The 25,972-nt window shown below is 44.8% G+C and overlaps 1 protein-coding gene across 1 annotated transcript in view; it reads right to left on the reverse strand.

Moving 5' to 3' along the window:
* Window positions 1–1,118: 1,118 nt before the first annotated feature.
* The window catches only part of TTC9 (tetratricopeptide repeat domain 9), a 29,792-nt gene continuing 4,938 nt past the window's right edge, over window positions 1,119–25,972 (reverse strand). The window contains exons 2-3 of the mRNA XM_055304447.1: window positions 4,269–4,451; window positions 1,119–2,073 (exon numbers count right to left, since the gene is read on the reverse strand). Coding sequence (XP_055160422.1) covers window positions 1,994–2,073; window positions 4,269–4,451 — 263 coding nt within the window. The 3' untranslated portion in view covers window positions 1,119–1,993. The remainder of the gene's footprint in view (window positions 2,074–4,268; window positions 4,452–25,972) is intronic.

Raw genomic sequence — 25,972 nt, forward strand, 5'->3', positions numbered from 1 at the left:
GCGCTGACATCAGAAAGTAGAATGAATAATACACAGAAATGACTTCTAGGTCTCAGTTGTCTTTTTCCTGGCCTGTCACTGCTCTGACCACTAGTGAGTCTGGTGTTAGGGACCTTTTTTAACCTTGGGCTAAATACAGAGGCAGCCCACGTATCATCATTCGCATAGTCAAGGCTCTTCAACTTAATATGCACTGTCCTGCTCTCCAGTGATTGTATCGGCTCAATATAATACTTTGTAGAGCGGCAGCTAACTTTAGCGTAGTTCGTAGCTAGAGCTCTGGAGTCAGACAGACCTGGTTCAAACCCTGGCTATGTCACTTAAGGCCATATAACCTTGGGAGAGTTAATGTTTCTGGTTTTCAGTTTCCTTATCCACCTAATGGGAATAGTATCTCACAGGGTAATAGCAGGAAAGAAATGAGATTATACATGTAAGGGTCTGAGGATAGTGCATTTAATAAATGCTAACTATTAACATTATTGCATCTGTATATATTTTAATTTGTACAATATTGTCTCACTAATCACACAAAAAATACACGAAAGTGCTTTGAAAAATTTAAAGCATCATATAAATTAAAGGTGTCATTGGTGATAATCTCATATGAGTATTTCTCAACTGTTCCATCTCCTTAAAGACCGGGACTACATCCTATGTCCCACGGCATATTGCACAATGATAGGCAAACAATAAGCCCTCAGTAAATGTTTCGTATTTGACTGAAGCAACATGGCAGAGCGTAAAGAGCATAGATATCAGGAGACTAGGCTGGGATAAAATTAGTTTAAGGCAGGAGAGCCAGTCTGCAGTCATAACTTATTCATTCAACAAATATTTGTTGAACACATTCTATGTGCGAGATATTGAGTCCAGATAATTTCATCAAAGGGAGGCTGTACAAGTTCCCACAAAGCCAAGTGCCTGGGCAGTCCCCACAACGCCAGCCCACTCTAATGCACAAAGGCGGCAGCCAACATTGTTTACCACTGGACAAATGGCCCCTTGCTTTGGGGGAAGCCCCGTCCTGCCTGGCTGTAAGTAGCTCTGACTCAGAGTTGGGGGAGGGAGTGACAGTGAGGGAGTGGGCTGCTTCCCACAGAAATGACAGGAATTGCTGCCTGTTAATTTATTTTTATTTACACTCACTCAGTCCACAGTTCAAAGCCCCAGGCTATACAATGCTCCTTCCCCTAGATGTCCTCTCCCCTCCCCTCCGTCACCTGTGTAGAGCTCAGGCCTTGGCCCGCTTCACCCTGCCCCTCTGCTGTCACAGCTGCCTGCTGGGTGGGAGCACGGGAGGATGGTATGTGTGGTCACCAGAGGGCACTGAGAGTGGGCTTCAATGGCATGTGAATCCTGGCAGTCTCAGATCCCCCGGGGGGGCGGGGGGGGGGGAAGCCAGCCCTGGCGAGACAACAAGTGGAGGGAGGGAGGCAGGGGGCGAGGTTACCGGGGCTGGGCGTGGGGAATCCAGTGTACAAATTCACAAACACCAATGCTTCTGGCGTTTGTCTCATCCCTGGATTTGTCACGGCTGCCTTGAGATGCTCTGGTGTGTCCGGAAGGTGTGGAGGGATCCGGCCGTGGGCTGCAGCCTTTGGGTGGTTGTGCCTGTCGGGCTCTGTCTCTGTCGGAAGCACTGGCCAAAGTCAAAGCTGCAACAGCATGCTCAGCCCGAGTAAGAGTCCTCTCCAGCTGTCCCTGAAGAAGTTAGGTCCCTCTCTGCAGCTCACTCCCTACCAGAGAGGGGAGTCTCCATGGCAGGCCACCCGCCAGACCCCAAATCTGCACGTCTCCTTTTCACACAGGGAGCGGACAGATTGTTGAGGGCAGCAGGAGGAAGAAGGAGGAGCCGGAAGAAATGGGGAGAAGGGAACAAACCCCAGGAGAGGCCCTTCACCAGGGCCTGGAGGTCCCCGCCCTGGCGCACGGCTGCAGCTCCAGCTCCAGCTCCAGCTCCAGCTCCAGCTCCAGCTCCAGGGAGGTGCTGTTACACGGCTTCCTTCTCTCTCTGGGAGCATCTGCTGAGCTTCATCTCCGTCAGCTGGATGTACCGAATCACGTTGGTGTCTGCGAGGAGAGAGACACACCTTAGGGAACACCCGGTGGGGGCAACTGTTGGGTCTACACAGAATCGGGTCAGAGGTGTGTCTGCAGATGGTGGCCCGCTGAGGTCCAGGGCACGGGAGGGGGCCGCCTGGACTCCAGCCCTCTCCTCCACTGCCCCCTCGCAGCTGCAGTCGCTGGGTCCCAGGGGGCAGACAGGAAGGAGAGGAGGGCGGGACTCTCTGGGCTTCTGTCGCTGTAGCAGCCTATACCCCAGGGGCGCTCCAAGTGCGCAGCCGGTGGGGACCCTGCTTGGGCGTTCGACCTCAGGCACGTCACCCACTTCTCCGAGCCTCCCGTCTCCTTGGCAGGAAACAACCTCCATTTCTGAACACCCACTTTGTGCTTGTTACCTTCATCGCCTACTTAACCTCATCACAATCCTGCAAGTACGGAGCCTCATCCTGGCCGCGACAGAAGGGAGAACTGAGCCCTTGGGGAGATTGAGACACCAGGGAGACGCATGCTTAAGTGGTGCAGCTGACTCTGCAGCCTGCCTCTCCTGGGGAGCAATAGCGCCTTCTTCATAAAACTGCTGTGAGGATCAGACCAGAAAAGTCTAAAAGGGCTTCATGCCATGAGCAATAAATATTAATTGAATGTAAATTTTTTTAGTTGAAGAGTTTAAAATGACTTTGCTTCCTTGTCTTAGTTTTGTCCTTATCAGTAAGGTCAGGCAACCGCCTCACCAGAAATGGAAGTGTTTCCTCCAACTCTAGGCATTAAATTAGTGAGTAGGGCATGGCGTGGGTCAGTGGCCTAGCTCTACACACACCCGAATATGAGGGTTATGGGGCTGCCTGGCATGTTACACTTTGGGAAGCAGAAATGAATGCTGGCTAATACTCAAAAATGCCAGGTGTAGCATCCAGAACAGTGCTGGCATATATAGGAGGTGTTCAAGAAAATTCTGTTAAATGAGTCCAGTTCTCAATCCTCAAGTTGCTTATAGTATAGAACATAGAACAAATTGATGACACATAAAAATAAAGATATGGGCATTCTTTAAGGATATAGAAATGAGTAGACATTCAGATATTTTGCAAACTGATCCTGAAGTTCTTAAATTCTTCTTGGAAGGATAATTACATTTTTAAAAAAATCACCTCTGTGAACAACAATGGTAACACCAAGTCAAACTCGTTGTTTAAATATTACCTCCTCTGAGGGCAGCCCGGGTGGCTCAGCGGTTTACTGCCACCTTCAGCCCAGGGCATGATCCTGGAGTCTCGGGATCGAGTCCCACATCGGGCTCCCTGCATGGAGCCTGCTTCTCCCTCTGCCTGTGTCTCTGCCTCTCTCTCTATGTGTGTCTCTCATGAATAAATAAATAAAAATCTTTAAAATTAATTAATCATTAATTAATTAATATTAAATAAATAAATAAATATTACCTCCTCCGAGAAGCTGTTCCTGACCACCTGGCCTAAAACAGCAGCCCCTTTACTCCTGATTCTTTTACTCGGCTTTAGTTTCTTCCTAGCACTTACCACGGCTAACTGTAACATTATCTATCTCTCTGTTTACTGCCCATCTGCCTCCGATATAACATAAACTTCTCGAAGGTGGGAGCTTCCTTTAGTTCACTGCTATCTACCCAGCCCCTAGAATAGTTCCTGACCCATGATACCTGCTCATAAATGTCTGTGGAATGAATGAATGGCTGAGCTGGTGGATATGACTTTGAGTGAATGGTCCAGGTAATGCAGACTCTAAGAAACAGGACCTGACCAGAGAAGTCAGAGCATGCCTTCTAGGAGATGCTGAGCTTAGCACCAAGAGTAGCCATTCCTATTCTGTCCTGCCAACTGGAGTGTGAGATCCTTACAAGTTAGGGGCTCCATCTTCTCATCTATGTCCTTGGCGCCCAGCACAAATCACGGCACCTAACTAAAAATTCAATATGTAGTTATTAAGTGGAGAGAGCTGGATTCTGGATTGGAAAAAAAACACAAAGAATTCCATATTCTCTCTGAAAAGGGGTACGCAAGCCCCCCGGGACCCAGACCCCAGGCAGATGCATGGACTGTTGACTCTCCTCATTTCAGGTCCCGGCCCACGCCTGGCCCTGCCGGCCATGACAGCATGCACCACAACGGGAAGGCCTTTGGAGCTGCCAGAGGAGACTGGTGGTACAAAAACAGCAGTTGCCACCTTACCTGTTGGCTGTCGAGTCCTCGCTTCTTTCAGGTAGTAGAGTGCTTTGTCATAGTCTCCCAGGTGGTAGAAGGCCACACCGGACCGGTAAAGGGCCTTAAAGTTCTCTCCTTCCTTCTTCAGGACTTTGAGGCAATACTCCTTGACTCGCTCGTAATTCACCAGCTCAGCCTGGAGCAGGCAGGCTATGGACACAGGGAGAGAGAAGGGAAAATGCTATCAGCACGCCAGACTCTCATTGTCTTTCTGTGGGTCTTTCTCCCTGCCCAGAAAAGATTTAGTAGTGTTGGGGCTTTATGCTGGGGGTACATGCCATGGGATCTGTCATCAAATAAACCAGGGTCTGGGACCCACCTTCAAGCTGTGTGACCTTGAGTGAATTATTTAGCCTTGTATTATAGGTTGAATTGTGTCCTCTCCAAAAAGATGTGTTGGATCCTAACTCCCAGTAAATCAGAATGTGACCTTATTTGGAAACGGGATCTTTATAAAAAGATAATCAAGTTAAAATAAGGTTGTTGGAATGGGTCCGAATACAGTATGAGTGGCATCTTCACTATAGGGGCGCCTGGGTGGCTCAGTCGGTTAAGCGTCTGCCTTTGGCTCAGGTCATGGTCTCAGGGTCCTGGGATGGAGCCTGCAACCTGGAATGGGGCCTGTGACCTGGGATGGGGCCTGTGTCATTGGGTTCTGCACTCAGCAGGAAGTCTGCTTCTCCCCACCACTCTCAGGGTGAGTAGGTCATGAGGGCTGAACTGTCATGATTGGGATTAACGCTCTCTTAAGAAAGATCTTAGTGAGCTCCCTTTCCCTTGCGCCATGAGAGGACACAGTAAGAAGACGACTGTCTATGAACCAGGAAGCAGATTCCCCCCAGACTCCGAATCTACTACCTTGATCTTGGACTTTCCAGCCTTCAGAACTGTCAGAAATAAATTGTTTGGTTTGAGCCTCCTAAGTCTCTGCTACTGTCATAGCAGCCCAAACAGACCAAGATAAGGGAGAAGTTTGGACAGAAGACGGAAGTACACAGGGGTGACATGATGGGAAGAAACACAGGAAAAAGATGGCCAGCTGAGGCTGGCAGGGGCCTGTGGTGGGGACCCTTCCTATTTTCTATCAGCCATCTTGGAGTAAACCATCTCTTGTGGAAGCTTTCTCTCACCAGCAATCAGCTACAGGGCCAGGAAGCTCGCGAGACCCTGGAGAGTGATGCCCTCTTCCCTTGTGTGCCCAGTGGCCTCCCCTACTTCCCCCAACTCCCCGCCCTGAGCTACGTACCCCTCCATGTGATCACACACATGGTTAGTAGGGATTGAGCAAAGATTGTGTTATACACATTGGAGGGATTACTAGAAAGGAGGAGGGGGAAAGGCAGAGAAAGGCACTTGTCTGCTTCTTCGAAGTGAATAAAAAGAGACATAGGTGGCAGGGGTGTCGGGGTGTCTCAGTTGGTTGAGGTTAAGTGTCTGTCTGCCTTAGGCTCAGGTCATGATTCTGGGGTCCTGGGATCGAACCCTGCGTCAGGCTCCCTGCTCAGTGGAGAGTATGCTTCTCCCTCTGCTCCTTCCCCTGCTCATGCTCACTCTCTCTCTCTCTCAAATAAATAAAATATTTTTTAATAGAGAGAGAGAGAGAGACACGTAGGAGGCAAAAGTGCTCTTCCCGCTAAGACCAGACTGGGTGGTGGGAGAGAAGGCTGATGCCTGCTCCCTGTGCTCAGATTCCTCCCACGTGGAAGGAGCCCTTCTCTCTTTGGGATAGAGGCAAGTCACTGATTTAAATCTTCAGAGGTCTACCTTCAGCTGTTTTGATCCTTTAAATAACTCCCAGAGATAAGAATTGCTGATTAGGAGATCAGACTTTTCATTGGACATTTTGGGCAAGAAAAAAATACCCACCCACATCCTTTTTGCCGACTGAGGGGGAGGTGAACCACACAGTCTGAAGTTGAAGGTGTGAGAACCAGGAAGTGCAAGAGAATCAGCCCAGATCTAGAAACTGACCCATCAGGTTTCACAGGCCCCAAGGGAGAAAACCAAATAAATAGACAGAAGTGATAGGCTGCTACCCTCCTTGGGTGTGGGCATCTGTGGTCACAGAAAACCAGGATGGGCTGGCAGTCGAGAGTCCATCCCACTGAGCCGATGCCACCAGTTCCCTTTCTTTCCTCTCCTCTCCTCCCTCCTCTGTAGGGACCCCTCCCACCCCCAAGCCCCTGGAGCCCACCCTGGGGCTCCACACAGCTCTGCGGATGGGAAGGGGTTTCTGTCAAGGGGTTCTTGTGCAGGAATCTCACTGCTACCTGTGTGGGACTCAGCTCTAACACCTGATCCCAGAACTAAAGGATTTCCTGTCTGGGCTTCCATGTGCCGCATCTGGTGTCCTCTCTGCCCAGGCAGGGCAAACCTCTTCCTGTCCATCTTCAGACAGACACTTCTGTTTGCTGACCTGAGCAGTATAGGAAATGGGCCTTCGTTTCTTTTAAAAACAGCTTTCAATTGCCTAAAATGAGGGTGGGGTGGTGGGGGAAAGGAAGCAAAGAGGCCTGGAAATGGAAAAGATCTTCCTCTCCCAGGGGAAAAGAAAGGCTAGCCATCAAATTCTGGGAATCCTTCATTGAAAATGTTTTGAATTCCCCTGTAGATCCAGATCCCGTGGGAACTGTGATACCTGGAGGTGGAATAAGTTTCAGATCTCGTGGGAGGTGGGGCCAGGCAGGTTGCAGGGTGTGGGGCCCCTGCTGACACCACAGGCAGAGCCCAGGAAGATGGACAAATCTAGAGTCAGCCTGGGTCCAAATGGGCTGCCGTCCTGAAAGCTGGGCCGGGGGTGGAATCCAAGCAAGATACCTGTGGTGCCAGCCAGGGCTCTTAAGAGGGTCTGAGATGGAGAGGGTAAGAAACAATCTGGAAAGCTACCCTCAGCCCTACCTATAGGTGATTTTTAGATGCCCCTGTAGTTTGGGTGGGGAACTATTTGGGGTTCATGTAACAAGCCCAAGAGAGAGGTAAGATGGGATGTTTATAGGCACATCCTTAGAGTGGAGAAAGTTCAGGAGAGGTTGACTGGCAGTCTCCTGATGTTCCTTCTGCATCCCTATGTCCACTCCCCAGGGCCCATGGGCTGTGGTCACATAATCCCCTTGCCCTTGCTTCCCCTCACTGGTTAATCCCTTAGCCTATGTCAGAGGTGGTGCTCAGTACCTTACTTGTACTATGTCTTTGCATCTTCACGGTAACTATGAAACGGGTTCTATTTTGATGCTTCTTTTGTAGATGATGAAACCCATTCCAGAGAATTTAAGTAACCTGCTCAAAGTCACTCAAGTAGGGTGGAAGAATTATGATATCTATCCCTTTCTGCCAGGATCTCCACACTATGCTCTTGACCATGGGTATCTGTGGATCTGCGCATGAAGCCTTTCAAAAGCCATGTAACCCCTGGTAAAAGCCACATCACCTGCGTAAACTACCTTTCTCTGTGTTCCAGGGTCGACAAGGTGAAAAAGCAATAGCTAACTTCACTGGGACCCTGTACAGAGTGCTGGGGTCAGTGTTGAGGCGAAGGCTCTGTTCTGTCCTGGAGCTAACAGGCTGGTGGGGAAGGTAGATGTTCTATTATCTCGAATATTCCCATGTGCCAAGACTGAGAAGGAGAAGGGAAGAGAGGGAGTACACTGAGGGAGGGGCCCTCAACCAACATAAAGTATCATGGGAGGGCTTCATAGAAGAAGCAGTATTTAAGCAGGGCTCTGAAGACTGAATGTTTCTCAACTTTAGCACTCTAAACATTTTAGGCTGGGGAACTTTTTGTCATAGGGGGATGCCCCATGACATCCCTGGCTTCTATCTACTAGATGCCAGTTGTGACAACCGAAAATATGTGTCTAGATATTGCAAAATGTCCTGTGGGGGGACAGTGATCTAGGTGGAAAGGAGCAAAAGATTTCTAGGCAGAACCAATAGAGAAAGAGGTTGGAGCAGGGGGCGGGGGGTAGAATGACTTATTCAAGGAGTTTTGAGGAACCATGCCTGACTGGAGCAGAGAGACTGAAGGGAAGGGTAAAAGGGAGGGAAGTTGGAAAAACAAGAGGAGACCAGGACACCCAGACCCCTCTGGTCCATGGTGACGATCTAGGACTTTATTCTTAGTCACTCTGAGATGATGAAATGGTTTCTCTAGGTTGATTCAAGTGGAGGCAGAAAGACAGGAGAGAGGGATAGATTTAAGAGGCATCTAGGAGACAGAACTGACTAGCATTAGGGAACTTCTGAAATATTTTCCCTCCACGGTTACATTCATGTGGTTAGAGCCCTTCATCCAAGAGGGCTTACTTAGACTGCCATTTTGGATTCACTGATGATTCAGAAATTTATTCCACGTTGTTGCAACCTAGTCTGTATTTGAATTAAGGTTTATGTACGCAGTCTATGTGCTCCGCTATATGGAATGGATCAATATTTTAAAGAGTACTAGGCTGGGAATCAGAAGAGCTAAATTCTAGCCCCACCTTTGCCACTAGCCAACAGTATGAAAATCACTTTCCCTTTCTGGGCCTCAGTTTCCTAGTTGTAAAAGGGGGGACCTTCACTTGGCTGAATAATCTCTACTCTCCATTTCAATCTAACAGCCTATGAATACAAATGATACAAATGCTGGCCATGTAATAGAAGGACGACATTGTTTCACTGGTTCCCTTTCAAAAGGAATTCTGTTCTCCCTACTACTTATGGTGAGGCTTCTTCTGTTGGGGATGACACTCAGAACTTGTAGGGCAGTGATCAAAAGGGTTTCTGTAAGACAATTTTCCCTCTACATGGAGCCTGTTTTTGGTATTGGTTTTGGTTTCGCATAGAGATTCCCAAGGCCAGGCTCTGGGGCAAGATCTTCCCAGAAGGAAGTTAAGCTCTGCCTCTGTCAGTGTCTCAGCAGAGGAGGCTATGAATTTGGGAAGGCAGGTCTCATGCTGGATGGAGAGGGAGCTTGTTCTCACCTATGGCCTCAACTTTGGGTATATATATTTGGATTCAAAGATGTAGTCATTTGGTGGCAGAAGGGGTTCAAAATGGGGAGACATGTCTACAGCGGACATGTGAAGATGGGCCTGGGCTCCCAGACAACCATATTTGGAAGCCCTTTTGAGAGAAATGTTATTAACCTTCTGGTCTCTGGGTCTTTCAATGTGTTTAAATAAATGCTACAGCTTGGAATCAGCCAAGCTGTGAAGAATTTAGAGAAGCTTACAGTCATGGGTGAGAAAAGGTCCTAGAAGAGAAAAGCCTTCCCCAAACTTGTAATGGGGACAGACGTGGTGGACAGTGAAAGTTAAATTTGGGGGCAAGAATTGGGCTGTAAATGTCTAATGATCCTTTGTACATGGAGAGTCTTCCACTGTGAATCTTGGGTGGTTAGGGTATGGTTTTATGATACGAGCTGGTGGTCTTCCTTAGCTCCACAAAGGGAATCCATGGCAGGAAAGGCTAGAGAATCAGCAACTGAGAACCCTGCTGCACAGTCATGTACTCAGGACAGTGGAAATCATATGTTTGACGTTCCCCAAAGTAGCCACATTGAGACCTCAGGCTAAAACATGTCAGGTTCTACTGGCTCTGGCACCTGCTTTGTTTTTGTTTTTCCTGGTACACAGAAGGCATAGTGACTGCCTGGGCAAAATGCCACTCACTGGCATGAGATGAAGGGAAGCTGGATGAGAGGAAGAAGAACAAGTTCATGCAGCCATTGGTTTTCTTCTTACAACTGATTCGCTATAGTTGCCCCGCTGCCCAGAAGGGAAAAATGAGCTGGATGGGCGGGAAGGAAAGACCAGACTGGGGCCAGGAGAAGGAGGTTGCCTCATTTTGCGGGTTGAATTGTATCCTCCCCAAAAGAGATGTTGAAGTCCTCAATCTCAGTATCTTAGAATATGATCCTATTTGGAGTAAAGGTCTTTACAGAGATAACGAAGTCAACATGAGGTCACTAGAATGGGCCTTAATTCAATACAGTTGGCTTCTTTATACAAAGGAGAAATTTGGACAGAGACCGACACACATATAGGAAAGACGATGTGAAAAGACATAGGTAAAAGGTGGCCATCTATAAGCCAAGGAACACTAGGCTACCAGAAGCTAGGAGAAAGGCATGGAACAGACTCTCCCTCTCAGCTCTCAGAAAGAACCAGCCTACATACCTTGACCTTGGACTCCTAGCCTCCAAAACTGTTAACAACAGCCTTCTGTTATTTTAAGCCAGTTTGTGGTGCTTTATTATGGCAACCTTAGGAAACTAATACACTGTGCTGGTTATTCCTTCGAGAGGTGGGCTCAGGAAGTGGCTATCACATTACTTGGGGGAAAATTTCTCAAAAGTGGGCAAAATCTTTGGTTTTCAGTTTTATTTTAAGGAGCAATGGCATAGTAGTAAAGTGGATGGAATTTGAATCTGGATGTAGGTAACACTCAGAATATTTAACAACTGGAACAGGTCATAGCCAAACCAAAGAGGCATATAATATTGTGCCAGTTCTGGGGTGTCCTGGCTGAACATCAATTGTGGATCTGGAGATACAGTCCTGGGCTGTGGTCCAAGCTCTGCCACCTACTAGCCCAGGCCGTTGGGCATGTTACTTAATCTCCCTTGGCCTCATTCTTCTCATGTATTAAATAGAGATAATAATACCTATTTTCTGGGAATTCTTGTGAGGATAAAATGAGATAATTCATGTATGTTATATGCTTCACACAGTGCTGGGCACAGAAACAGATTCTGATAAATGCTAGCTCTTTAGGAAACCATTTGTCAAACATGGTTTCCCCAGCAACAATGTACATTCGCAGGAGAGAATCTCCATTTTGAGTCCTACATGCAGTGTCTGATACATACCCAGAGCTAAAGCATGATTTAAAAGCAAATTTTCAAGAATAGGTCAGAGACATTGTGGTGGGTGATTTAGAGGGTCTTCCTATGGCAGAGCAATGGGAATTTGGCCTGTGCGGTGAAATGACAGAAATTATACTTGTGAGGCTCCAAATCCAGGACTGCAATGACCCACCCATGAAAGTGCTGGTTTTCCCCTCTACACACATAAATGCTTGCATTCAGGGTTCTGAAAATAACTCTCTTCTCTTGATTTCTCATTTTTGTTTCATGATCGAGGGTGTACATAAACTCACATTTGCTCCAAGTGTTACCCAAGCCTAGGTTTGATGCTTGGCATTACCTATCAGTTTTCTTTTCAAAGGTGTATTTTCTCTATTGGGAGCATGTGGGTACATGCAGAGAATATGACAAAAGTAGCTTTGCAGCCAGAAAAGTGGACTTAAAGGAAGGCATGAAGTGGGGCTCGGGTCTATTCTCACTTACACATGAAACAGCCCTGAGTTAACAGGTGGTTCTACCCTCAGCTCTCTACACCCCCCAACAGCAAAGAGTAGTGCTGCTGCCCACACCTGCAGCTGCTCCCTCACTGCAAACAGATGAATGGGCTCCATGGTCAGTCACTGGCTGACAGCTTTATGGATGGGGAGGGGATGGACCCAAAGTAGCTGAGTTCCTCTGGGGTCCTAATAATTCAGGAGAGGTAGGAGCTCTAAACACCAGCAATGGCAGGAAAATTAATAGGCCTAGATCTTGACTCTATAGGGCATTAGAGAGTCTGGGAGGGAAGAGGAAAGTATTTTTAGCAGAGAAATTGCTGGCCAGTTTCAGAGCCTCTGAGCTAGCTGATTCAAGACAATGTCCCTGGCACTGGCATTCATGCGAGTGTCCTTGGGTTAAGACACCTCACCTCTCAGGACTGAACTTGCAAGTGCATAAACATAAAGATCATTATGGTTGCTATCCACCTTTTCCTTGAAGGCTTGCTAGCAGGATGAAAGAAGTCTGACATCTGATGAGAACCCTCGAGACAAAATGTTTCACATTAAATCATCTGCGGAACCTTGTTTAACACGGAGATCCTGGACCATATGCCCAGTCATGCAGGTTTCCAAAGGAATAGGGTGGAGCTCACTAATACACATTTTTCATTAAGTCCCCAGTGGGCACCTGCAGGGGCCCTTTACCTCCTGAGCTGGTAGTTTACGTTCTAGCATTTTGGATATTAGTTTCTTAAGGACCATGTAGTTGGTTAAACCTTGAGAACCCAGCACAGCCGTGAGGAGTTTGAGGATTACCCACGAGGCCAGACAGGTCCCCGATGGCCAAGTCCTAGAGCTGGAAAAAATCTGCACATGTGGGAAAACAATTGTTCTCGGACAGATGATCAGCTGGTGACATTTTGGTTTTTTCTCTTCCTAGTGATTAGAGATTTCTGACTGGAGGACAGAAGCCCAGGCTAAGGAAATGGGGAAACACAGCAGAAGGCTAAGATGCTCCATGATGAGCTCAAGAGAATCTAGCCTTGTACCAGTGGGCAGTGTTCCTCAATCCTTCTAGAAAGATAATAAGAGTAAGAGCAGAAAACTTTTATTAAGCATGAATGGGCCAGGCACCATTCTAAGCATTAACTCATTTCTTCTTGATAACAATCTAAGAGGTAGGTTCTAGTATCTTGTCCATTTTCTAGATTGGGAACCTGAAGCCCAAGGAAGTTCAGTCACTTGCTCAAGGTCACAAAGTGACTAAGTGTCAGGGCCAAGGTTTGAACCTAAGCCATCTGGCACCTGAGACTGTGCTCCTGAGCATTACACACACTGCCCTCCTAGTATGCTCAGCTGCCCGTAATGAATTTTAACTCATCTCCTTCATTGGACAGATTTACAGCATGAGTTTTGCTTCTCATGAGACATAACTGTGAGGCCTTGACAGCGCCAAACTGTGCTCATTTGATATGTCTACTTCTCATCTGGAATCTTCCTATATAACTCTCTAGATCTAGAACCCTCTACACTACTTGTTTCTCTGTATCAAAAGGGAAAACAAACAAACAAAACCAAGTGCAGAGTTTCCACCAAGGCTTTTTTTTTTTTTTAAGTTCTAAAACCACCAGCATCTCCAATTCCATCGAGAGTCTACTGTTATCCTAATACGGTTGACATGACAGGTCTCTGGTTTCTTCCTGAAACAACCCCTACCTTAGCTGGTGTTTGTATAACTAATCCCCACAGTATTATTTTTTAATTGAAATTTTTGTGGAATCAACTGTAGATTCACAGTTGAAAAAAATAATACAAAGAGCTCCCCTGTACACTTTACCCAGTCTTTCCCAAATGGTAACATCTTATAAAACTATAGTGTAATATATTAACATAACATTGACACTGATACAATCCACAGGTTGATTTTTACAGCTTTATTTGTATGATTTTTACAGCTTTACTTGTATTCGTGTGTGTGTTTAGTTACATACCATTTTATCATAAATGTAGATTCCTCTATATACCTCCAAAGTTAAGTTATGAAGCAGTTCCATTACCTCAAGCATCTCTCCTACTGCCCTTTTAGAACCACATCCATGTCCCTCCTGTATCCCCAACTCCTCTTTAACCCCTGACAACCACTAGTCTATTCTCCATCTCAAAAATTTTGTCATTTCAAAGTATTACATAAAGGGCATCATACAGTGTGAAGCCTTTGAGAACCGGCTTTTTTTTTTTTCACTCTGCATAATCCCCTTGAGATACATCCAAGTTGTTGCATGGATCAATAGTTCATTCCTTTTACTGCTGAGTAGTATTCCACATTGTGGGTGTAACCATCGTCTGACCATTCACCTGATGAAGGACATCTGGACTGTTCCTGTTTTTTTTTTTTTTGGCTAATGTGAATAATGCTGCTATGACAGCTTTCATTTCCCTGGGACAAATGCCCAAGAGTGCAGTTCCTGGGTCATGAGGGAAAGCATTCAATCTGTCATCATTTAGTATGGTGTTAGCTTTAGTTGTTTTGTAGATGCTCTTTATCAAGATCAGGTAATTTCCTTCTATTTCTAACTTGCTGGGAAATTACTGTTTTCCTAGTACCTGATGATAGTGGTTTCATGTTGGGTAGTCTTTTTCCAATGAGGTCAGATCTACAGGTACAATCATCAAATTAAGCCTTTAGTTTTCCATAGAATATAATTATTTTTCATAGTCACAAACTCAGATCATGCCTATCATTGCAGGTATTCATGAAATTTGTCTTCTTTGCCCTTCCAGACAAGCATCTGTAGGGCATCTTTTTGGTTTTTTTTTTTTTGTTTGTTTGTTTGTTTAAGTAGACTCCATCATGGAGCCTAAAGTGGGGCTCGAACCCATGATCTTGAGATCAAGACTTGAGCCAAGATCAAGAGTCAGACATTTCACCAACTGAGCCACCCAGGCACTCCTCGTAGGGCATCTTTAAATCACCACACAGCAAAATGGCATCATTGTGGTTTGCCTACATTGTATGCTCAATAAGTAGCAACACCTAACATTTGTATATTGTTTTCCAACTCACTTGACCTTCATGATGATTATGGGAAATAGATATTATTAGCCCTGCTTCTAGAAGCTGAGGCTTAAGGCAGTTTAGTGACCTGCTAAGACCATCTAACTTGTAATGAAAGAGCCAGTGTTATCTAAACCCAAGTCCCATGTTGGTTCCACTCCAGCTGAGCTGGTGATAAAGAATGGAAACCTGGACTCCATGATTTTTAAGGGTCTTTTTGGAGTCCAGTGCCCTGAGAAGCTCTAAGAGCAGGAAGACGGCAGTATCCATTCATACCAGACTTGCCCAGCCTGGTGCCCAGGCAAGAGTTCTCCCCTACTGATGCCTCAGCTCCCCCTTCCAGGAGTCATGTGGCTCTGTCTAGTGGGCTAAACCTCCTCCGATTCCATTCACATTCACTTCTGACCTTCTGTTTTTCCAGTCCATCACATGCTTATTTGATTCAAACAAACACTGCCAATGATTTCTTTTGTTTTCCTTGTTTTAGCAACACTGTTTTTGGAGATGTCTACTTTGCCCACCCTTTGAGTTCATCACATGGATGTCACCAGCGTTCAAGAACCAGGGATGCTGCATCCCTCTGACCATCACCACAGAATGTTGGGCAGAGGCTCTTAGTAAACTTATTTGATAAAGAGTCATTCATCATGGCCTATGCCTGGGGCTTCATAAGGAAAACAGAGAATGTTGAAAAGATACTGATATTTTTAAGGAACTAATATTCTTCCTTTTCACCCTCTTTTGGCCAGCACTGAGGTGGCAAAGTGGCAGGTGAGAGAATTAAAGTGAAAAACCCACTGAAGATCCTATATGTTGAAGGCTCATGTTGACAGTCCTTTTGGAGATATCAGAGTCTGCTCAACAGAGTTGTAAAGCCAGAGCCTGAGGTCCCTTCCTGTTGTTGGTGCCCATCAGATGCCACTGTTCATGAAAGAAGCACCTGGGTGCTATGGCAGTGTGCTTACGATTTTTCCCCCCTGGCCCCAAGCTCTCACTCTTGACCTCACTGTGATACACATAGAGACAAGGAAGTAGAAGGAAGAAGGTAGGACAGGATTACTGCATATTGGAGTCTTCATTAATGCCCTTTTGTTGGGTTAGAATTGGAATGGGAGATGGCCAGCTGGGCCATTTGTAATGTGATGATGAATATATACGCAGCAACAGAAGAAACCCATTGCCCCAAATTATCTTTATGTGGCTGGCTCTGGCCAAGATACATGTCATGCTTACTGGCAGGAATTCTCAGACAGGATGAAGGGAAATCTCAGAAGCCAAAATCCCATCCGGTTCTCCTCTGGACTTTAAAGGACTCTTTTCCTGGTCTAATCACCTCTCCAGACACCCCTTTGCGACCCAGCAATATCTCTCCTATTCCTATTGCTTTTCCCAACATCCTCCTGTGACACCAGTGTAAACATCACATCACTAGATACTTTGGGGGTAAGTTAGTTAACAGGCACATATGTAATAGAAAGAGCACCTCTGTGGCCTCTCTGTGGCAGCACCATACGTAACAGCAAAGTGTGGGAAATAACCAAAATATCCACCAGTAGGAGATTGGTTAATCTCCTTGGCCAATGGACCATGACACAGACATTAAAATCATACTGAAGAAAAATACTTTATGACACCAAAAAAATGTTTTTAGTGGAAAAATAAAGATTGTAAACATTTGTGAAGCACAAATAAATTTTGTGAAAAATAAATGTGTGTTTATATCAGGGTGAGGAATTTTAATAGCAGGCATCAGAGTTCCTCTTAGGGAATAAATTATTATTTTTTTAAGAATACCCTCATCAACTGCTGTAGTGGGTAAGGTGAAACTTCGAGATCAGTGAGAAGCAAATAAGGTAGCAAAAGATGCAAAAACTGCTCTGCTTTTGAAATGACTCGCATTTGAGAGTGGAAGATCCTAAGAAACAGAGAAGAGCTAGAGAGGGGGTAAAAAAAAGAGCCTGAGAAGCATGGTAGGTTGTTGCAACCTGCCAAAAATGTTCAGCAGTCACTAAGAAACTCCTGGTAGTCCAACAGCCAGGTGAGTTTTAAGAAAAAGAATTCTGAATATTCAGTTTTTGAGATGTAAACTCCTCTGTATCTTGTAACCGTCAGGAACTCTGCAGCCTGAAGTGGTGGTACCATGGCATATGAAAGGGAAGAAGCAACAGAAGGAAGCAGATCTGCCCCTCAGCTGACACTCAGGGAGAGTGAATGGCATCCTGAGGGATGAGGGAAGGAGACTAGGGATTCCTGGCGGTGGCCCCAACACATATGTCACAAACTCCTTGTTTCCTAAATAAACTGGAAAAAGGTAGACCTCAAAGGGATCTAGCTGATACATGTTTATATGGACACAGAAGAAAGACTGGAAGGAAATAAACCCAAACAGGAAAGAGTTGGCTGGATGACAAGTGAGTTTTACTTTCTTCTTTGAATTTCTTTGCAATATCCCCTACAATTACAATGTCTTATTTTTGTAATAAGAAAACAATGTTAACCCTCCCCTCCCCCCTGCCCATTACGTCTTCAAAGAGAGCAAGGGTGGAACTCTGAAGAGCCAAGGGCTTTCCTCATCCTCATCCGACACCAGGGCAGAAGCTCAGGAAGCCGGCCCCGGCATGTGACACAACAGGGCAGACAAAGCAAGCATGAGGCTGCCACAGATATCTCCCTCTCAGAGAGGCCTTGCTTTCCTCCATTTCCCCTCCCCACCAGTAAGCTTTCTTGCTCGTTAAGCTCCTGAAGGAACTCAACTCGATCACCGCACATATCTTCTCTTCCGGCAAATCCTGTACTCGGCTCTCAGAATCTGAACTGGTCTTGCTTGTGAGAGACCCCGGGTTCTTCAGCTACTCAATTGGTTCAAATAGAGGGCCAGAGGATGGAAAGTGGCAGAGAATAGACTCTAATTGAGGCTTATTCGCTTGCACAATCTCAGGCCAGAGACATGTCTGCCTAGAACCTAGCAGTTTCTAAACATCTCCTGGACCAACTTGTATTCTAAGAAGCTGGAAGTAGGCACAGACTCCATGGCCCAAGGGCCCGTGGTTGTGCTGGAGTTCTGCTGCGCTTCAAAGGAAGCCAGATGGGTTACCGGTTCACTCAGCCTCCTGGGCCCAGGAACACACCAGGTAGGCAAAACCCACACAGAAGGCTGTTAGTTTATACCTTCACTCACCTCCCCTGCCTGGAGCCACTGACCTCTCTTTTGTCCTCTTCTGTTTGCTCCCTTGCTTCCCAGATTCCAGAATAACCTCCTTTGTGGAGTCCTTTTTTTCCTACCATCTCGCATGCTTTCCTCTCTTAGTGCCCCCTGGAGTGGGAGTTAGATTCACATAAGCCATCACTTATTAAGTGTCTGTTGTGTACCAGGCCCTGTGCTAGGCATGTGTGCATGTATCGCTTCATGTCAATCACCGTCACAATCCTGTGTGGTACATATTATTGCTCTTATCCTATAATGGGAACAAGCTCAGAGAGGTCGGGACCTGTCCAAGGTCAATAGGAAGTCAGGACTCAAACCTAGTTCTGTTTATGCTAAGTAAATTTCTCTCCCATTAGGCCACATTGCCCTGCAGGTTTTCTGCCTGTCTGTTCCTCCGTGTTCTCTTCCCTCCCTCCCATACTCAATGGCAAACACAGGAGGCAAGCCCTTTTCCCTACATAGGTGTCAGGGAAGAGTCCACACATGTTCCCAATGACCCGATGGCCTCCACAGCCTGAGGGTGGAGGCCCATTCGAGCAATGAGCTCAGTTCTGACTCAGGGTGAGCAATAGGCCCAGAATCAAATTCCAAAATGCTTGGATCTGGCCCAGACTCCTGAGGGATCTTTAGCTTTGCGGCAAGAGTGGCAACTATCTGAGACCTGTTGCATCTTTCTCTCTCTCTCTCTTTTTTTTTAAGATTTATTTATTTTTAGAGAGGGGGGGGGAGAGGGAGAGAGAATCTTCAAGCAGACTCCATACTGAGCACAGAGCCCAACTTGGGGCTCGATCTCTCGACCCTGAGCCAAAACCAAGAGTGGGATGCTTCACCGACTGAGCTCCTCAGGTGCCCTGACAGTCTGCTTCTTAAAACTTTTTATTTTTCTTGCCACCAGGACTTCCTAACCTAGAATGACCAGCATTGCTAGGTTTCTGATGGTGAATGACTGCCTGCTCAGAATCCAAGTCTGAATTTTGAAATAATCTGGAAAGATCTAGCAGTAATAGGTAATATTTGGTGACATTGTTTTAGATTCCAGAGCCCAGATATTATTTGAAATAGGCTTCACCCCTTACCCTGGTTTTTTTCAGAGACCCTCTTTTGGACTCTATCATCCTGGGAGGCTGTGAGGTGCCTTATTTTGGTTTACCCCATATTTGCAAGGGTTGCCTTGGAAATCTTAGTTGGGATGTTTTAATGATTATTTGTCAGCACATACCAGTAAACTAGAATAAAAGAGAGCTTGTTTCTTGTCTCTTTCCTAATCTGGCTGCTCCCAGAAAGAGAGGCTGGGGGAGGCGGGTAGCTAGACGGCCTTCAAAATCCTAGATGGTTCAGCACTCGTGAAAGGACACTTAGAGGGCACTGACCCAACCCCGCTGTTTATGTTTGGGGAAACTGAAGCTCAGAGTGATATGATTCGTCCAAACTCAACAGAACAAGTTAGCGGTAGACTCTGGACTAGAACCCCAGTTCCCACTACCCCCATGCCAGAGCGAAGCCTTAGATTTGGGCTGTAAGGAGCCATGGCAAGTGTACAGTAAAAATTCAGTGAATAAGTGAGTTCCCTTCCAATGTTGGGGCTGCTGTGTCTGAGGTACCGATGGTCAGGATTTCTGAAATTCAGGTGCCAATCGGAATCTTGGACACTGGGTACACATAATGTTCCTCAACACCAGAGGCACATTACTAACGTTCAGGATCAATTTACATCACAAGCTCTAACTGAACTCTCTTTCCTGCCTCACTGGCAGATTCAAACAGTCACCAACATGCTGAGTCCAGAGGGACAGGCATCCTTCTACTGGGGGTTCCACACTGTCAGGATCTAGTTCTGTGTGTGGATAGGGGCGGTAGGCACTGCAGAAAGGGGGATGAATCCTACTGTGGAATATTAAGAGAAGTTTGGGGGCTTGGGATTATTTTGCTTGACATCTTTGGTGTTACTGTCTGACAAGGCTAGACAAGACATAGATAATATGCAGAACGGCACTAAACATTATGTTTATAAGGTGGGTTTTCTTCAGGAAAATAAAAAGAAGAAAGCAAAACGACCCATGATTTCTCTAACAGATAATCCTGTCATCATTTTTCTTAAATAAAAGCAATCATGCCTATAGTTAGGAAAGTCCAATACTATAGAGAGATTTAAAATAAAAAGTTAAAAAAGACATGGAGGAACTTTAAGTGCGTATTGCTAAGTGAAAGAAGCCAATCTGAAAAGGCCACATACTGTATGATTCCAACTCTGTGACATTCTGGAAAAGGCAAAATTATGGAGGCAGTAAAAGACGAGGGGTTGCAAGGGTTGTGGGGTAGGGTGTAAGAGATGAACAGGCAAAGAATAGACGATGTTTAGGGCAGTGAAAACATTCTTCATGATACCCTAATGACAGATACCTGTCATTACATATTTGTCTAAAGCCATAGAATACACAACACCATCAGTGGACTCTAATATAAACTGTGGACTTTGGGTGATTACGATGTGTCAACATAGGTTCATTGTTTGTAACAAATGTCCCACTCTGGTAGGGGATGCTGATAATGGGCGAAACTGTGCAGGTGTGCAGGCAGGGCTGTATGAGAAATCTCTATACTTTCCCCTCCATTTTGCTGTGAAAACTGCCCTAAAAACAATGAAGTCTTAATAATTAAAAAAAGAAAAAGTTAAAGTTTCTCCAACTCCTCTGCCCAGTCCCCTTTTCTTTCTTTCTTTTTTTAAGATTTTATTTATTCATGAGAATAAACAGAGGAGAGAGAGAGAGAGAGAGAGAGAGAGAGAGAGAGGCAGAGACACAGGCAGAGGGAGAAGCAGGCTCCATGCAGGGAGCCTGACGCGGGACTCGATCCCAGGTCTCTAGGATCACGCCCTGAGCTGTAGGCGATGCTAAACTGCTGAGCCACCAGGGCTGCCCCCAGTCCCCTTTTCAAGTGAGGTTAACAGCTTCACTCCAGGGGCACCTGGGTGGCTCAATCAATCAGTTAAGCATCTGCCTTCTGCTCAGGTCATGATGTTGGAGTCCTGGGATCGAGCCCCACATCACGCTCCCTGCTCAGTGGAGAGTCTGCTCCTCCCCCTGCTCATGCTCTCTCTCACTCACCCTCTCTCTGAAATAAATAAGTAAAATCTTAAAAACAAAACAAAACAACAGCTTCACTGGAATGATTTCAGATAATCTTCTTGACACCTATACATTTATGCCAGTTTATCTTTTCTTACACAGGGAATCATATAAAACACTGTTCTGCATTCTACCTTTTTATGTAGTAACAGCTTCTGGAGACTGGTCTGTATTTGCTCCACAGAACTACCCCATTCTGTATAAAGGCCACACAGTTCAGAAAGAATGGCATGAAGACAATCTTTCTTAAGAGCTGGAAAAGACCTTGGAGACCTTGAAATCCAACCATGGTCTTTGTAAGTAAGAAAACTGCAGAAGAGAAGACTCCTTGAGCCAAGGAACCAGCATGTAGAGAACTTGGAGTCCAACTCCTTGTTCACCAAGTCATGCTTTCATTGTGTTCTCAAAGGTAGGGATGTCAGAAGAGAAGCAGGGAAATCTTAGCCTTGAGAAAACACCCTTCCCATTCTCTATCATTAGATGATTTTTTTTTAAAGCAGTGTTTTTGTGTGTGTGAACTATGAAGCAACCAGCATTTGGGGGACTGTTTTAGTATATGTGTGCTTGAAACAATATGGGAGAGTCAGTGTGGATAGATATTTAATACAGAAACCAGGCATCAAGAGAGTTTTCCTCATGGATTCTACTCAAGTATCCCTGTTATCTTAAAATTGTTAAAGTTGGAGGTGAGCATTTTCCTTCATTGGGTAGGTCCCACTTCTTCTTTCTATTTTTTTCCCTCCTACATATCCCTATCCATTTACAATGCTAATTTACACTTCTAATACTTTATAGTTTAGGAAATACATTCACATACATTATCTTCTTGTTCCTCGCCTTTATCCTGTGAGTCAAGCTAGCATGATTATACCCATTTAATAAGAGAAGAAAACCAAGGTCAGGGATCTTGTGAACAGATTAAGTTCACGTATGGTGAATGAGCCACCAGCTGTCATATAAGTCTACCTCAATTAGTGTTCCAATACACACAGGGCCAGCTGGTCTCTTTAGCACTGGCTTTGGACATTCTTTGCTTTTGATTCTTGAGAGATGAAGTCTTTGCCCACAAAGCCAGAACCTAGTATCAGCCAGTCATAAAAACACAAACTAAAAAGTAAATATTACTTTCCAGGATGTTAGGAGAGCAAATGTTCCACACCACACAGAATAATATGTGTCCAACTTCACTTGGCACTAAAACTGAATAATATTTTTAAATGATGGTATACCAATCACTCTTATGACATTAAAACGGACTAGGTCTAGGGTAATGTATTTGGGGTATTCTAGATTTTATCATCTAGTGGGTCATTTCTCCTCATTGAGTCTGCGATGATTGAGACAGTAGTGGCTGAAGTGAATTCTCATTCTCAACACTTCCACTCAAATTTCTCAGGACCTCTTAACTGGAATTTGCATGAGCTGAAGCAAGGGGGACAGAAAAGAGGAGGAAGTAGGGTGGAGCTACTGCAGCCTCTTAGGCTCACTGGAAATTGTGACTCACCAGCTACTCACACCTCTCTGTCCATACAAATTCAGGTCACCTTCCTAGTGACAAAAGGGAAATTCTGACCTGGTTACAGAATGCAGGACACTTTCCTCTTAACCATCCAGGATGGTCATGGAATGGGACTCCTAATCATACAAGGCACAATCACAGTAAAAGGACCTGCAGAATATAAGATGGGAGGATCTGCAAGCGAGTTGCCCTAGAAATGCCAAGGCTTGTCCTTGTTACAAGGCTGATGAGATGAGGTCTATGAGATGAGATGTAGTCTATGCTGCCGCAAAGGGTATACCTGAGTGGCCTTTGATTTCAGCTCAGGTCATGATCTCAGGGTTGTGAGATGGAATGGAGCCCTACATCAGGCTTCTGGCTCAGTGCAGAGTCTGCTTGTCCCTCTCCCTCCTTCTCTGCCCTGCACCTCCTCCCTGCCCACCCCCGCACATGTGTGCTCTCTCTCTCTCAAATAAACAAATAAATAAGTAAATAAATAAATAAGTAAATAAATAAATAAATAAATAAATAAATAAATAAATAAATAAATAAATAAAATCTTTAAAAAAAAAAGATTGATCCATATAGATGGATCAATAAAAGTTTCAGGGTGGCAAATTTTAGTATTTTAAGGAAGAAACTCCTAAAAGTGGAGGTCGCGAGGTGACTGGTTAAGATGACAGGCTTTGGAATTATAGAGTGGCAGATGAGAAATCCCAGCTTGCCACATACTGCTTTGTGACCATGGGTGAGTGACTTAACTGTTCCAAGCTTAAGGTTTCTGTCTCACAAGGTGAGATCAAATGAAGTTATATATATTAAGTTTATATATATATATAATATATTATAAATTAAATATATATAATATAATTTAAATTATAAATTATATATAACTTATATATAGTTTTTATATGCTTATATACATATATGTAGTATATGTGTATGTATGTGTATATATATTCATTAAAGGCAGTGACCTTGTCCTTCATAGGTTTCATGCCCAGGGTCTACCACTTATTAAATGCATAATTAATATTCATGGAATGATAGAATTTACTGGATTCTTAATATGAGACAGCTGTCGGAATAAGCATTTTCATTCATTTCTAACACATTCATGAAACATTGACTGGGTGCTAGGAACTGGGTTTGTCATGGTAGACTTTACTGCCATTATTGCTATTATGATCATTATTATTATTGTTGTTTTGTGGTGGTGGCTGTTAAATGGATCACTTTAGGTGGTGGTGAGTACCTCTATTGTTGGACATGCCTAAGCTTATGCTAGATGCCAAGTTGGTAATGTTAACAAGGAAATTCACACACCTGCGTAAGGTTTGGGGTCACATCAGGTCTGAAATTGCAATTCTGATTTTACATAACTCTTGAGACAGCTAGTTAGCACCACTTCTCACTTTTGTTCTTTACACACAGAAACATGATGGGAGGGAAGCATTTGTCCCTTGAGCTTCCTCCATGTAAACCTTGTCTATAATTTGAATGCTCTTTTAAAGTCCTTTTGGCAGAATGGAAAAGGAAGATCTGCTTGGAAACATTTCAATCTGAGATTCTTCTAGTTAAAGTCAACCTTCTTTGGCACTACATATCCTGCTTTCTTTTCAAAAATATCTAGGAACTGTTGGTTTGGGTCCTACTAGATATGGCATCATTTTATTGCTGATACGAAAATATATATGTACAAAAGAAATATAATGAGTTTTACATTGCTAATGAATGATTTTGAGGCCACATGAATACCACCAGGATGGCTAAACTCCTTTAATCTTCGATAGCTTTATATTTGGTTCTTTTATGTCTGATACCATGGTCAGTGCTAGAGGTTTTTGCTATGTGGTTGGGGCAGGACTAATTATCTTGGTGAAAATGGAAAACTGTCTCCAACATGAATATCTGACTTCCTAAAGTCACTTGGGAATTAGGAACTTGATGACTGGTTGGTTGGAACATTTGGTTTTGATCTTAGCTATCTGGAGTAGCCATAATCTGGTGGTAAAAGAGAAGAGCTGTAAGAAGAGAATGTCCCATCTGGAGGTCACTCTCAACTTGCAAAGCTCTGGGACCAGCCTTTAGCTGCTCCAGATCTTGGCCTTCCTGTCCTCACTGCAGCTGAGTCCCCTGGCCTTTGACACTCTCATGTATTTTGGCTGTAGGGACTCTGACTGTAAAGCATCCTAAAGAGTTTCTGGCTAAGAGCCACCCAACACATTTCCCTTGCAGGTAGACGAAGGACCTTCAGAATCTACTTTAGAAACTCAGCCCAAAGTCTACATTCAGAATGTTCTTTCCTTGAAAGCACCCTACAAGTTTCAATTCTCACATCATTTCTTGGAAAATGATCTTAGAAGCCACATTTACAGGCAGAGATTAATTGGCAAAGGTGCTGCCCAAGGAACAGCCTCAAAGCAACAACGGCTTGGCCAGTCAAGCTCTCTCACCCAGATGGCAAGCTCTTGGCTGAGCATCTCAGCATGAAGCCTCTCTTTTTTCCCTTTCCTTTGATCAAGTCTTACTCTCCAAACTTATCTTCTGGCTACTGGGTTACCAGTTGTCTCTAGGTATTCATGTCCTTTTTACCACTGAGCTCTTGCATTTGTAATTCATTGATCTTTATGCTTGGTTCTCTGGTCCCACATCCATTTCTGTTGAGTACCCTTTGTTTTAGAACCTGCCTCAGAGTCTATATCTAATTTTGTCCACCTTAGATGCATCTACACAGTCATCTTCTGGTACCCCATTGAGGGTGACTTCGAGAGTGGGTGGCTTATTTAGTCAGAAGGGTCCTGTATTTGGTTTAATGTTCTGTGGTTGCTCCCTTGAAATTCCTAACAATTTTATCTTTGGAATAGTGTTTTGTAAGTGAAGTTCGATGGAACAATGGAGCATGAACATGAGCAGAGGAGACAGGCACAACCTTTCTTTGCAGCCCCTCTTGCATACAGCATTCATGATGCTCCATGAGCACAAAATTTTGGTGGACCCACAATGCGTGAGAATTCAGCAAGACCCAGCTTGAGGATTAGATAAGATCGTCAGGCCTATAACTACGTAGGCAGACATGCTGACAGCCCCAAGAGGCAGACTTCCCATTCAACCTAGAAATTGCTTCAAATACAGAAGGAAAGTAAAAAGAAGCATGAATGACCTAGAGCCCCATCATATCCTTTCTTACTTATGTTACCATGCTGTACTAGCCAACCACTTATGCTGAAAATGATGACATGGAAGGAAAGAGTAGGGTAAAAGTAGGGAATAGTTTCTTTTCCTTCCCTTCCTCACTAAAAAGCCAAACTTGGTGGAAAGTGCACGCAGACAGAATGCATATAAGGAAATGAAATAAAAATAGTTGAGTTTGTTTTGTCAGCATTTTCACTGTTTTAGTAAGAATAAACTGCATATGCCTGTATAAGCTACAAAATGTGAATTGTGTAATTTACGTGATTT

This window comes from Nyctereutes procyonoides, unplaced genomic scaffold (genome assembly GCF_905146905.1).
Source record: "Nyctereutes procyonoides isolate TBG_1078 unplaced genomic scaffold, NYPRO_anot_genome, whole genome shotgun sequence".
NCBI classification, from domain to species: Eukaryota; Metazoa; Chordata; class Mammalia; order Carnivora; family Canidae; genus Nyctereutes; species Nyctereutes procyonoides.